General features: G+C 36.5%; 1 protein-coding gene across 1 annotated transcript in view; it reads left to right on the top strand.

The window, feature by feature from the left end:
• Positions 1 to 14,581, top strand: part of LOC149569381 (uncharacterized) — a 33,343-nt gene extending 18,762 nt beyond the window's left edge. The window contains exons 4-5 of the mRNA XM_089816906.1: positions 9,593 to 13,491; positions 13,618 to 14,581. Coding sequence (XP_089673032.1) covers positions 9,593 to 13,491; positions 13,618 to 14,446 — 4,728 coding nt within the window. The 3' untranslated portion in view covers positions 14,447 to 14,581. The remainder of the gene's footprint in view (positions 1 to 9,592; positions 13,492 to 13,617) is intronic.
• The last annotated feature ends 952 nt before the right edge of the window (positions 14,582 to 15,533 follow it).

The following is a 15,533-nucleotide window of genomic DNA, read 5'->3' as shown; positions in this document are numbered from 1 at the left end:
GTTGACCACTCTTTCCAATCCTTTAACTTATTTTCATTATCAAAAATGGGGAGAATAAAAATATTAATGCCTTCACTCATTATCTTCACTTTACCTTGGATCACCTGTGACTTGCTAGTAAAGAAACCCATCAATTCTTTCACCATCTCCAAGGCCTCCTTTACCATGAAAAAATAATCTAGAAACTCTTTCTTTTTAGCCATCAAAATAATTAATCTATCAAAGCATTAGATGTATGGACCCCTTTGATTAAAAGTAGGGAGAGCCATGTCAAAGCTTCATTACATACATACTTTGCACTTTGTAAGGAGATGAAGATACTATGAACATGCTAGGATATTCTTTTCAATACCTCTAATATGTGATTCAACATTCCCTTTAGTGCATCCACCTTCAATTGATTATTCTGACTTGGAGCTTCAATCTCCACCACAATAACTACCTACTCAATCCTAGCTTCTTTATCTTATGTCATGGGAGCAATTTGTTCATTTTCTCCTTCTGATTCTTGGGTGAAAGTACAAAGTTGTGTCACCTTTCAAGTCGACTTATCAAAATGTTTGAATCTGGGTATTTCTATCTAAAAGTTAATTTTTTTCAAACATATGATCTAGATAAATTCACTAGATAGCTAAGTTTTATATGGTCTCACTTTCCAATTGGAAATATCTATTAAATGCATGTTTTATAATAGTTTGTATCTAATTACTAAAAATATTAAATTATTTCATAAAACTAACATTGCAATAACTCTTACTATTTTTTGTGATATTTTTTAATAACATATAAATACCATTTTATAGAGCTCAAAGTCAAGAATATTCTCATATAGATTTTATAGTGTTTTAATTAGATATAGAATATTATAATTACAAAATTCTACAAGTATGTATTTTAACACTCGAGACAATGTCAATTTTGAGAACGAAAAAAATATTAAATCATATAAAAAAATTAAAAATCATATGACGTTCTAGAGGAGAGAGTCCTCTTCTAGAATGTATAACTTTTCTTTTGGTTAGAATAGATTTGTTTTGACAAATGTGGTGGGAGATGAAAACTATCGATTTCATGTGAGTTGAAATTTGAATTGTTATAAAAGATTAATTATAGGCCAAAAGCCGATTTTTATTTTTGATTGTTCTATCTATTCACATTATCTATAACATAATCTAGATCAAAGGGAAATAATTTTATTTCCATATAATTTTGTGGTGGGACTTAGACCCCTAATTTTTAGCATTTTTTAGCAACTCAAATATTGACTTTAATAATTAGGAAAATATATCAATTCTTATTCCAAATAATTATTAAAAATTATAATCCTAAACTTCATCTATTTCTACACATTTCACTAGTTTACTTTATTTTCAAATTCTAAATAATACTACTAGCTTAATATTGATCATTAAAGATGAACAATTATACTTTTGTTAGCCTTTTCTTTTGCAAAAGGGTGACATAGGTTTGTACCTTTACCCTCTTTAGCCATCATTTCACTTTTATTTTATTCCATAGCTTTGAGTTATTCATTTAAAGTGGCAATATCACTTTCTAACTATTGTATTTTATCCTCTAGCTCCTTCACCCTTTGTTTTAACACATAACTCTTCTTGAGCACCTCTTCATACAACTTTCTGGTGTCAATGTGCTCTCTAAAAATTTGGGCAAGCTGATCTTCAATTTTTCCAACCTTGGTCTTATTCATGAAATAAAAGTGCTTGAAAGTACTTGAGATCTTACTACCAGTGGTAGAATCCAGTGTCCATATTATGGCACTACCTTGACTCATGTGTCTTGCACATCCATCAATCGTAGCTTATTTGTTTTAGGAAAAAAGCTCCATACAACTAATGTCTTATTTTCAATAATAAAACCAAAGCCTCTTTGTAAACCCTATGCTCTAAAGGGTTCATAAGAAATTATTTTTCTTGCCTTCTTATCTGATCCAACACAAATGTTGTTCCCAAGTCCCATCCATGCACTAGGAGCATACCACTTCTTTGTATGAGGTCTCATGTCTCACTCACTATCATGGTTTCACTGTTAGGGTCACAAGTTAACAAATTCTCAATTAGTTCTTTGGTTTTCTCCTCTAACTCCCCTAGCTTTAACATCAATGCTAGCTCACTTTACTTAACCTTATACAAGAAGCTTTTGAATTCTTTTGATTTGATAAATTCATCATCTTCCAGGAAGTTCTTTACTTGAATGATCTTCTCATCGAACCTTATTGTATTCAATTGCAAGTTTGTCAAGGAACTTTCAGTTGCCTTTACCCTTTCTTGTAAGAAACTTTGTCTCATGTCAGAAAAATATTGTCTCTTGCCAGACATTAATTGCAATATTCTTTCCTTAATCTTTTTAGGCATATGGACAATTTTCTGCCTCTTGTTTCCCTTTGGTACCCATGTGGATGTATTAGGTTGATCTTCTATTTCTTCTAGTTCTACATCTAGTTCAAGAGTATCTAGGTTTATCTTCTCTTCTTCTCCTAGTGAGTCTTGTGGAAATTGAGACATGATGTAATAATAATTTTTCAATAATTTTTCAAGTTTGAAAGGGTGGGCAACATCTAAACAAAAACTCTTGAAATCAAGGTCACTCTTCTTCAACTCCCTTTCTACCATTTGAATGTCTTAAAATTTTATTAGTCTCTCCTCTACATCACTCTCAATCAAATTGTTTCTGATTATGTCTTCTTGAGGCAATTCTTTATTATTTGGGAGAGTATTAATTCTTATCTCTTTTAGGGCATTCCTAACTACATTCTTAGGATCATATATTATGTATGGTGTAGAAGACAAATTATAATGTCTCAAGAATTCATGAATTTGATCAAAAGCTTCTTTTCTAATTGTAAAATATTGATAGGAAGTTTCCTTTGTGCAATTTAGGGCCTAGATATTCCCTATCCATCATGATGAGTTGCTACAAGAATTTCATTATTCCTAACCTAGTACCTGTATATATCTTTGCAATATATGTAGGGGTTGAGGGCAAGAATAAACTATCATGATTGAAATCTTTTGAAACAATAATGCATCTCCCCAATTATGATCTAATTTAGCATCATCTTTTAAATAAATAGGCCTCAACACTCTCCTTATAATTTCTGGAATCCTATTTTGTTGGGCACCTAACATTTTCATAATAGAACTATAATTATTGAAAGATGATATAGACCTAGAGTAATGGTAATGCCTATCCCATACCTGAAGGATTTGAACAATAAAAATTCACAAAACCTGAAGAACACCTGTATGCAAGAGCATGTCACAAAGAAGAAAAGACAAAGAAGAGGCAAGGATTTTTCTCTGAAAATATGGAAAATCATATTAACAGACTGAAAATATGAATAAAATTTACAATTGATCAATCGTTATAGAAGGAGATCGAAAAATCTAAAAGGAAAACCCTAAGAGGTAAGTGGCTTTTAATAATTACTATTTAATTATTAAATGGGAATGCAAGTGCATAAAGGGAAATCTTAAGAAGGGAGTAAAGGTAATTTAATAAATTAAATTAAATTAACGCTTTACTCTAATGTCCCCCCTTAAGAAAAGCAACAATGCAACATAAATAATGAATGAAAATGAAAGCAAACTAAAATGTTGAAAGCAAACTTGGGTCTCAACAACAAGGCCTAATCAGGTACCCAATCACAACCATAACTCTATGAAATAGAGAAATAGGGAAAACCATGTGAGAAAAACTTTGCTCCAAAAAGAGATAGAAAGAAAAAGTACAAATGATATGTCTCAAGAAACTCTCTCAAAACCATAAGTACAATGAAACCACCCATGATAGAGGCTTGAGACTCCATAGACCCCTTAGAATGGCATAACTCTTGTGTCGATGAACAAATCAATGTGGCTCCAATCTAAAAGAAAAAAAGGTAGTGGACAACAAGGATGAAGTTCACCTAACTGTAAGATGAAGTTGAAAGTCCTAGCTGATGCTCAAAGGAGAATGCATGAGAATCTTGAAATGGAATTTGCAATGGAGGTGGGATAACAGGTGTGTTGAATCTGTCATCTAAGAGGAGATGTGTGTCTTATGATATATCCTCAACAACTAGAGTAGGTGGCTTGATGAATGGAGCTACAATGGTAGGCAATACTGAAGAGTAATCCTATGAGGTGGAATCTAAACAGGAGGTGGAGGTGTAGAAGCCACAACACTAGTCTCAGGAATAACACATAAGTTCAAGTGGTCTGACTTCACCTCAGTAGTCACTTGTAAAGAAGGAGAGTGGGTCTCTGATAGTAGAGATGGTGGACCAAAATGAGAGAAAGAGTATAGGTGGGAAGAATGGTCAAAAATTCCTGTAGAATTAATATTGCATGTTTCACTATCTCTGATCTACACTAAATCTTGTTTAAACTCAACTATCTTTGTTGTCACAATGTGTGTAATATGATAAATAGAGAGAAGGTTAGAGGAAAAATATGGAACACATAGTACATCATGAAATGTACCATCATCAATGTCAACAAAACCTTTCCTACATACAATCATAACGATGTTGTTCCCCATCAAAATGTTGGAGTGGGAGAAGCCTCAAAAGAAGAGAACAAATCTTGAGAAGATGCCAAATGGTGTGAAGCACCTGAATCTAGTAACCATCTAGAAGAATGTGGAGTAGTAGTTGCACATAGTGCATGACCCTTTCCTATGTCTTTACCATCTGATTGAAATGATGATGATGATGAAGTTCTGTGAGAAGTAGAAGAAATATTAATGTTTCTCTTCTGAAGGAGAGCTATCAAATCTGAAACCTATTTGGCATACTCATCTAACTTATTCTCATAGCAATGTGACTCATCATGATTGGGCTTATTATAATAAGCACACTTTGGTCTATCTAGCTTTGATTTATTCCCCTCGGGAGGAGGTGGGTTTGATGAGATGTGAGGGCTAGAATCAATCTGAGACTCTATAGGATGTGATTTATGTTTCTTCTCCTTCTTCATAGAAGATGGTTGAGTTACCAATGCATAAGTTTGTGAGCTTGTGAGAGAATCCAACTGAGAGAGCTTAGCTTGCTCTCGAGTCAAATGATCACAAAAAACCTCAAAGGATGGTAGGGTAAATGTAGTACCCAAAGCATCCATGGTGGAATGGAAAGTAGAAGCAAAAAAATGAAAGTTTTCACAAAGCTTAAAAAGAATCAGGTAAATGCACTCAGTGTCAGTCTTGGTTTTCCCACAACCCTACAATAAAGATCTCTATTGTTTAAACTTCATCAACAAGTCCTTAATGGAAAGAAAAGAATGTAGTACAAGAGAGGTAAGCTTCGCCTTAATCTAAAGTTCCCTAAACTCATTCACTATATCGAACAAGTCATCAAGCTTGGTCCACATAGCTAGAGGGGTATTGCACCCATAGAGATGAAACTATAGATTGTCAGATACCTATAAAGAAATCAACCCCATTGCCTCATCCATCTTATTCCTATGTTGTATGACCTCAAAAGGCCTCTGTAAGATTGGTTGAACTGTGTCTAAACAAGACCACAACCTTTTTGACTACAGAAGTCATGTTATTAAGGATTTCCATGTGTGATAGTTATGAGGGATTAGAAGTTCTAGACAAGAAGAGGTCTCGGCCATTGTATTAGAAGGTGTTGGATTTTTTTTTAATGTATAGTTTACTGATGTAATTAATAGAAACAATAATATAAAACACCTCATATAATGCAAAAAATTGAACCCCAGCGACTAGAAGGAATGTCTATATAAGAAAAGAGCAAAAAAGATTCAGTTTGAGATTCACATGTACCTTTGAAAACTTATGATGGAAATAATAGATAATCTAGAGAGTGTTCGAGAAGAGCTTTTCGACACTTCTTTTAGATCAAAACACGGAGCTAAAAAAAGCAAGTTATGCCCCCCAGAAGATAGGAAGCATCTATCTTTGAGCAAAAAAAATAGGTACCAAACTAGGGGAAAAAAAAAAACACCTTCACCATCATGTCTATCTTGGAATCAACTTTCTAGTGCTTTTTTTTGGATCCAAAAAACACCTCTGTACGCTCAAGTTAGAGCCAAAAAGCCAACAAGTACTCTTTAATTAAAAAAAATAAATTTGAGCCCAAAAATTTCCTATAAGGTGCTAAAATTTAAGACCCCTGGCCTCGTCACATGACCATAGGCTAGCGGAGGGAGGTGAGCGGCTTGATAGTGGAGGACTGGTGATGCTACTAGGAGGAGAAAAGCATCAGAACTGAGCGTGATGGAGCGATAGCCCAGGGTGGAGTGGCAGCGCGGGGTTGAGCAGCGACACAGGGTGAGCGGTGTTGAGGTGATGTCTTTGTAGTTATGTTGAAGCCGTAGGTGGTTAGAGGAACACTGCCACATGGTTAGTAAATTGTCGCGCAATTGAAAATTGCTTTTTTAATTAAAAAATATCATATGCCTCAGATTGTGTGCCAAAGGTTGTTACAACCTTCTTATGCAAAACAAAATATTCCTTCCTAGTCAACAGTGTCCAAAATCAAAAAAAATTATATGAAAGTAGGGGTTTTGATGTCTTTTGGATCCAACTGTGAGGTTTGTTTGGCCTCAAAATGCTCTGAAATTCAAAGAACCCCATATTTTCACAGGAAAAAAAAAAAAAAAACAAAAGCCAAATCTATTTTGTCAAACCCTCATTCTTCTTTTTTTCCAAATAAGAACAAGCTACAGCAGGTCAGGCTCTGATACCATGAAGGATTTGAACAATACAAATCCACAAAATTGGAAGAACGCCTGCATGCAAGAACCTATCATAGAGAAGAAAAGATAAAGAAGAGGCAAGGGGGAAACCCTAAGAGGTAAATGACATTTAATAATTACTATTTAATTATTAAATATGAATGCAAGTGCAAAAAGGGAAATCTTAAGAAGGGAATAAAGGTAATTTAATAAATTAAATTAAATTAACCCTTTACTCTAACAATGCCTGGGTCCAAAGTTACACTGCAAAATCTTCATCAAGATCTAAACTCTGATCTATGAAGTCTATGCTAAAGTAGCCAATATTCTTGTACAAAATGAGATACATCAGCAATGAATAATTATGGAATTTGAAGTTTCCAAATTCTCCCCTCTAAGCAGCTACAATTTGTTCTTGCATTTTCTCAATGACATATTTCACATAATCATATTCAATATTTGTGAAACAGTCTTGAATATTTAGAGTCATGAGGTAAGGTCCTCCATACACCATATCTGAACCATCATTCTTGAGTGCCTTATGCAAGCCATAAATTGTATTCTACTTATAATTTTGGAACTTGTTCACAAGGAGCATCTTATCCACCTTCTTGGGGATGTCTTCAACTAATTTGAGCTAATATGGAATGTGGTGGGTCATCACCTTGCCAGTATAAAACTTGAAATTGTTTTCAAACTTCTCCTAGAAATCCTAGATGTCAACCTCTACACTCATCTGACCTCCAAGCCCAAAAGCTTCAATAAAAGAAGCATGATCAAGTGTACACAATATGTTCCTATCCTGTTCATGGAAGATTTTTTTTGTAGGGTTATAGGATGTTATGAGGGCTTTCAGTAGATCTAGATCTACATATACCTCTGGGAATATGAGCTTTTCCAAATTCCTCTGCCATGGGTTTGAGACTAGGCTTCTTTAATTTGTTGCTATAGAAAAACATGAACAACTCATACCCATTTGTGTCTAATATATATATATATATATATTGGATTGTTGAAACTGTGGTCATTTGCTGAAATGGCATTCGATGATCCAAGTAGGAGCTGAGCCCATTCATTTGCATATTTATTCATCTTTCTCTGCCTAGTTTTGCCCATTTTTGAAGCTGATGCTTGGACTATCTCCATGCCCTTGGATTGTCCGTCATCACCTCTAGTCTTAGACATTTTTCTTTGCAAATTAACCTTGGATTCTGAAATTCACAAGAAATGATTTAGGAGTTTGATAGCTTGAACACTCGGCAACCCAATGATTTCTCTAACTTGGGCAAATGGTAGTTTTCTTGATCATAGAGAATGCCTTTATGTATGAGCATGCTTCATCAACTTCATTTACTCCATTAAATGTTTGCATGCATAATGATCCAAATTTTACATTAGGAGTGTCACTTTAGAACTTTAGTGACATTAACAACCAACTAAGCCTTCTTATTTTATGCCAAAATTTATGATTGGCTAGAAACTCTTGTCCTTCTTTATTTTGTGAAATCACTTTATGCACTTTTGTCTTGTTAGGGTTCCATTCTTACACTCCACTAGATCTTTCTTCTCATCATAACCCTGTGAACCTTATTGCTAGAGACCTCTGATCTTACGTTCAAGAATTTATCATATAGTCAGAGAGCTTAACTGCTATATCCCCCTTGAAGCTGCGAACCTATGCTGGCGGTTAGCATCTTTTCATTGTAGCATTGGAATTGTTTGAAAATGATCCTCTAGTATTACATTCAACTTCAGTCGTAACTTCCAAAAGCATTAAAATGAACCTTACGGTCTTACACTTAACCTTTAATTGTAGCATCGAACAACCTTTATAACACACCTATGATTCTACACTTTCCTTTGGAATGTAAGATCAAGAGACTTCATACCCTAAGGGAATTACCTTTTATGCACTTACACTCAAACCCTAATTGTATCTTTGGATGACTCTTGCAACATAACTTATGCACTAAGGTTTTCCCTTTAGATTGTATCACCAGACTCGCTTTTAAACATAAGGACTTCAACTTACAAACCTATGCTTAGCCCTTGGAATGTAATATCAAGAAATAATTTCACCTTCACAAAATAAACTTATGATGATACGCTTCAGCCTTAGGCGTAAGGTCGGGACATTTGTTTCATAAATTAAATGCCAAATACAGATGAATTAAATAAATGCCAAATACACCTCGTACAGTGGGTTATGTCGGCTAGAGGAGAATGCAATGCATTGGCCGTAGAGAGACCAGCAGGGCATACTGTCAATCCACCATCCTCACCTTTCAAAAGTCTGGATACATGAAATTGAGATCCAAGCCAAAGGTTGTCCGGAGAACTAATTATTTCAGCTCTATGCATAATGAAACTATCCTCAAAATCAAAATAAAAACACAAACCCTTCTATGACATCCACCTAAATGATATTTAAAAAGCTAGCCCAGTACGTGGAGAACCATATAAAGCACCAATAGTTCCTCCAATGTCATTCCCCTGCATGAGTCTATTCTTCATTTGTTTTGTTTTTTAAGGAATAGTTTAGTACCGGTTTCTAACATAAAAATATAAACTATTTGTGAAACTAACAAGTTTCAAGTTTCATACAAAATTGAAAATAATAAAGATGCTTTCAAGGACAGAGGTGATGACGCTCTGAGAACCAAATTTATTTCTTATAGCTCAACTCCAAAGCTTAACAATGCTAAGTACCTAACATTGTACCCGAATGTGCCATGACAATTAACTATGTTTTAGTTATGATCTTTGGTTTTATGTTCACAAAATCTAAAATGAACTTCTTAGTTGTCAAATTATGCATTGAAGCAAAACTATTATGGCCTGTATTGTTATGGTGTTTCTTGATTTCAATTTTATCACTGGTTGGATGTGGGCAGGAATCTATTAGGACGTGTGCAATAATACCAAGTGAGGAGGAAATAGCTTGCCCTCGTCCCAGAAAAGTACCAATAAATCGAGTGTGTGAGAGTTACAATAGCGTGGATGAATATCTGTCAACACAATTCCATTTGATCCGTGAAGATTGCTTCACATCAGTAAGACGGGCAATTCAGGATTTCCGCAAGAATTTAATCCCAAGCAACATAAGAAGGTATAGAAAAGTAAAATTCATTCGATTACAGGTGGGGAATGAGGGTGTGGAACATTGCATTTCATTAGATATCTCTAAGAATAAAGCAGTTAAGTGGAGTTTATCAGACCGGCTCTTATTTGGTTCTCTGCTCTGCATTTCCTGTGACGGTTTCCGTACCTATTTATGGGGAATCGTCAAGGAACGACAAGAAAAGGGAATTCTTGCTCTGAAGCTCATCCCAAGCAGCGAAGAGGGCCCCGTGGATTTACAAATTGAAAAAACATATGAAATGATTGAGTCCACTTCAGCTTATTTTGAAGCCTATCACCATGTCTTGAAATGTCTTCAAAGGCCTGAAATGGAAGAGCTTCCTTTCTCGGAGCATTTGTTATCATTGCAACCTCGTGTCTTGGAACCTTCTTATGTCAAACAGAGGAAACAACAGGATGCTTATGATTTCAAGAGTACATTTCCAAACATCAGTAGCTGCTTGGGAACAGGCATTGTTTGGATCTTGAGAGAGGTATGGCCTCACTGGGATTGTAGCCTGGATGAAAGCCAGATGGAAGCTGTAAAACAGGGCATAACAAAAAGGCTGGCTCTTATCCAAGGCCCTCCTGGTACTGGGAAAACTTATGTTGGCTTGAAGATTGCCAGCATTCTTCTTTCTAATGTGAAGCAGGGACCTATACTGGTGATTTGTTATACAAACCATGCACTTGATCAGTTCCTGGAATCCATTTACCCCATTGAACCGAACATGATTCGACTTGGAAGTAGGTCTTCAAGTGAAATTATGCAGAAACGAACCTTGAAGGAAGTCAGACGTGGAGTCACCATTCCCCCCTCACTTCGCACAAGGTACAGAGAACTTGTAGACACAAAAATCAACTTGCAGCAGCAGATTCAACGCTGCTTGGGCCTTCTGAACGAACAGCATCACTCCAAGAAAATGCTAAGGAACATGTCCTTAAAGCAATGTATTCAATCCCTCAATTCTAATGATGAGATATCTCAAAACCTACAAAGAATGTGGTTAGAAGAGATTGCAGAACAAACTGAGCAAAGGAACCACCAAAGTAAGGGGAAGCAAAAGGTTGCAGAAACCATGGCTCTAGACACATGCAATACTTTTGCTTCGCTTGTAGACCAGCCTGATGAGGTTACTGAATCTGGTGGACACGGTAGTGAATGCTCCAGTATCTATGAAGAATCTAGAGATTATGCAACTGCTGAAGGGTTAATGGTGGCAGATGAAGATGCTGCTGCTGAGGAGGCATTGCCAGCAGATGAAGAGGCTGCTGCTAGTGCTGTGGGGGTAATGCCAGCAGATGAAGATACCACTGCTGAGGAGGCATTGCCAGCAGATGAAGAGGCTGCTGCTAGTGCTGTGGGGGCAATGCCAGCAGATGAAGATACCACTGCTGATGAGGCATTGCCAGCAGATGAAGATGCCTGTTCTAGTGGTCTGGGCGTAGTGCAAGCAGATGAATATTCCATAGATGTTCCCTCGGATGAAAGTCTATGGTCTAAGAATGACTGGATTTTATCTGAAAATTCAAAAAATAAGCTTCTTCAATACTGGTTGGACCAAATTAGAGAAAGAAATAAAGCAGAATTTCAGCATTTAACGGAAGCTTATAAGAACGTATGTAGTCAGATGCAACAGCTGGAGGATGAGATCTCTCTCCATATTTTAAGAAAATCCAATGTAATAGGTATGACAACCACAGCAGCTGCTAAAAGCTATGACATTCTTCAGGGCCTGAGAGCAGAAATAGTTATAATAGAAGAGGCCGCTGAGGTTTTAGAAGCAAGCATTTTGCCATGTATTGGGTTTTTCACCAAACATCTCATTCTGTTGGGAGATCACTTGCAATTGCGTCCGTCTGTTGCAGAGTATGAATTGGCCACCAAGCACAAGCTGGAGATATCTCTCTTTGAGCGATTGATAATGGGTGGGGTGGAGCATGTGGCTCTTCGATGTCAAAGAAGAATGAGGCCTTCAATTTCTGCACTAATATCAGACCTCTATCCCTTCTTGCAAGATCATGAGAGCGTAAAGAATTTTGAGAATATTAAAGGCATTCAAAACAATGTCTTTTTCTTGGATCATAAAGCTATGGAGTCAGAGACAAGTAAGGCCAGCAGCAAGGTAAATGTGCAGGAAGCTTGGCTCATCGTGGAATTTTGCCTTTATCTCCTAAAACAAGGTTATGAAAACAGCGACATAACAATTCTGACCATGTATAAAGGTCAGATGAGTGAGATTCAGAAAAATCTCAAGGACCGTATTCTTAGTCGGACTAATATAGAGAGGATGGGCCCTGAATCATTGAAGAGTCCACGAGTATGTTCTGTGGATAATTACCAGGGAGAAGAATGCAAAATTATAATATTATCTCTGGTAAGGAGCAATAAAATGTTTGAGGTGGGAGGCTCCAAGGGAAATATTGGGTTTCTGAAAGTAGTAAACAGAGTGTGTGTGGCGTTGTCAAGAGCCAAAATGGGGCTATATATCTTTGGGAATGCGGAGCTATTAGCCTCTAAAAGTGATATATGGGAATCAGTTATTCAGAAGTTGGGGACTGCCAAATCCATTGGACCTGCCCTTTCACTGGCTTGTCATAACCATCCCCAAACAGAAACAAAAGTTTCAAAAGCTGAAGATTTCAGGCTAGTGGAAGATGGAGGCTGTAGCAGGCCCTGTGAATATCAGTTGAAGTGTGGGCATGCTTGCCCAAGGAGGTGTCACCCCTCAAATCACGACAGAATAATTTACCCCAAGCCTTGTCCTAACAAATTTGAAAACTCATGCGGTCATCAGTGTACAATGATTTGTCACTACCCTGAATATTGTCCTCCATGCAGGGTTCCAGTACCCAAAGTTTTTCCTAAATGTGGTCATCAATTAGTTCTCCATTGCTCTAGTCCTGCGGAGAATGCCCTCTGCATTGAGCCATGTGATGTTATATTTGATTGTGGTCACCTATGCCGGTCAAAATGTGGACGCCCCTGCCCACCATGTTTGAAATTAGTTAAAAAGGATTTGCCTTGCGGCCATAAGGCAACTTTGCTTTGCTGTGAAGACCCTGCTAATTTCTCCTGTGAAAAGCCTTGTGGTAAGATTCTAAGTCCTGGTTGTGGGCATATATGCAGAGGAACTTGTGGGGCATGTAAACAAGGCACTTCTCACATTCCCTGCAAGGAAAGATGCTCCAGGGACCTTCCCTGTGGTCACCAATGCATGGCTGGTTGCTTAGAAACATGTCCGCCATGCATGCATCCTTGTGAGAAGCGGTGCTTGCACAGTCGTTGTACTCGTCTATGTGGAACACTGTGCATTCCGTGCAAGGAGAAATGCGAATGGAATTGCCAACATTATACTTGTGATCGTTTCTGCCATGAGATCTGCTCAAGAGATCCGTGTGATGAGCCATGCCAGGAAATTCTAAGCTGTGGACACCCGTGTATAGGCCTTTGTGGGGAGCCCTGTCCCAGGTTTTGCAGGACCTGCAATCCCAAGCATGTTGATGTCATTACTCAGATGACTTTGGAGGAGTATGAAATCACAGATAGATTCGTTCAGCTTATAGACTGTGAGCATGTATTTGAAGTAAGCGGACTTGATACATGGATGAATATGGACGAGAGAGTCCTTGAAGCTGAGCCTGGCGCAGTTGCTATTAAGCTTAAACAATGGTGAGTTTAATTTCCCGAGTTTAAGTTTCTATATTCAAAACTCGTGTTTGATTAGGTTTGGTATGCACTTTGTGTAAATTCTTGATTAGTATTCATATTATTTGCGAAATGGTTTGCACTTTGCAGTCCTGAATGTAGAACACCCATAAGAAAATCACTGCGGTATTCAAACATTGTGAAGGGAAAGCTGCAGCAGATTGAAGAAGTCAAGAAGTTAATTCTAGGGTTTGAAAACCTGAACAAGGGCAACAGAATGTTGAAGGAAAAATCTTATAACAAAGCAATTCAAGAATTCAATAACGTATTCCGGTACAATCCGGGGTCTCTTGAAGCCCATTTGGGAATGGCTAAAGCCCTCAGTGGACTAAGGGATTATGAGCGGGCCACAGAGCATCTGTTCTTCATTTTAGAACGCAGTTCATATAGATCCCGAATCCAAGAAAAGCTTCCAAAACTAATTTCAAAATTTGCTTCCAGCAAAAATAATCTGAATTTCAGCAGCAGCAATGATCGAAATATCCTAGCTGAAAATGAGTTAGCCATTGATTCACTGCTGCAGTGGGTGTCAGTTTGCTATTCCTGCAAAGACTTTAGAACAGGGTTGACGAATTGCGAAATTATTCTGGAGCAAAACCCTGGTCACTCGAAAACTGAAGAAATCAAAAGAAACTTGGAGGGTGGAGTTGTAGAAGAGGTGGTGAATGTGATGACGAGGGAAGTAGGAGGAAGAGGGCACTGGTATAAATGCCCAAATGGCCATTACTATGTTGTCGGGGAATGCGGCGGTCCAATGCAAAGATCAAAATGCCCAGATTGCAAAGAAGTGGTTGGAGGAGAATCTCACAGACCTGCTGAAGGGAACAGTTATGCTGATATCGATGGCAGTTCTCATCCTGCCTGGAGCGACGCAACCGGTCCTGCTGGTTTGGACCATCTGCTTCAAGCTCTGGTTTGAAGTTAAGATCTTAAAACGAGCTATACATCTCCGGAGCAGTTTAAACCACGGGTTTCTTGGTGGGGGATATTACGTTGAGCTTTATTTAATGGGGTTTTTTATGGAAGAGCATGGAATCTGCTGTTGAGAAGCAGGGTAATTACGAACAACTTGTATTCTCTAAAGCGTTTTTTTTTTCTAAATTTAGAACTTTGATGGACAAGCATAGTAATAGCTTTCTTTACATTTACTAAAGATGTCTAATAGTGATGATGCTCAGTAGCTTTCCATTAATAGTGGTGAAATAAATATCATTCTAATGGATTCTATTATCTGTAGTTAATTAGATTCCTCGAGTTCCAAGAGATTTTTTATTGATTATTTTAAGACTGGGTATTTTACTATTAATAAATTTAAAAGAATTTTCATTTTTATATTAAATTTTGAATTCAGAGTGTGATGTCAATATATGCTACTATATGTTGATTAGAGCGAAGTCATATTGTTTGACTTAATTTTTGGAAGATATAATTTTTTTTAATTATAAAGGCATTTAATTTACATTTTAGAGTTGATAATTAGTCAATGGTAGGTTTGGGGTGCTTCAAAGATGTTATTTTCAAAATTTAGAACCTAAGAAATTACAAGTTAGATTCTAAATAATAGATTTGATGGTAAGCTTTTTGTGTTATAAATGTAGAACAAATTTTATGACTATATAGACAAACAAAGTAGATATATTTCTTCTTATTTAATGCAAATATCCTTAAAGCTTCCCATAAGTAGTGTTGAGATGAATACCGTTCTAATAAATTTCATTATTTAGAAAATACCTTTAGTTCAATAAATTTATTTAATTCTTCTCATGTTAATGATTCATTAATTGAAAGCACTTAAGTTGGCATATATTTAAAAGAAATCCTATTGTTATGATAAAATATGAATGAAGATTTTCATGTCAATAAATGCTATATACTGGTTGATTAGCATGTGACAATATTATTTTAGTTGATTTTATGCAAGATGTAATAGCTTTTAATTATAAAACTATTTAAATTATATTTTACATTTGAGAAAGAATGTGATGTTGAACTTGTTTTATTTTAAA

This window comes from Cupressus sempervirens, chromosome 3 (assembly GCF_028749045.1).
Source record: "Cupressus sempervirens isolate cs-2001-9-10 chromosome 3, ASM2874904v1, whole genome shotgun sequence".
NCBI lineage: Eukaryota > Viridiplantae > Streptophyta > Pinopsida > Cupressales > Cupressaceae > Cupressus > Cupressus sempervirens.
The sequence above is the reverse complement of the archived record's forward strand: the minus strand, read 5'-3'. Positions and strand labels throughout refer to the sequence as shown.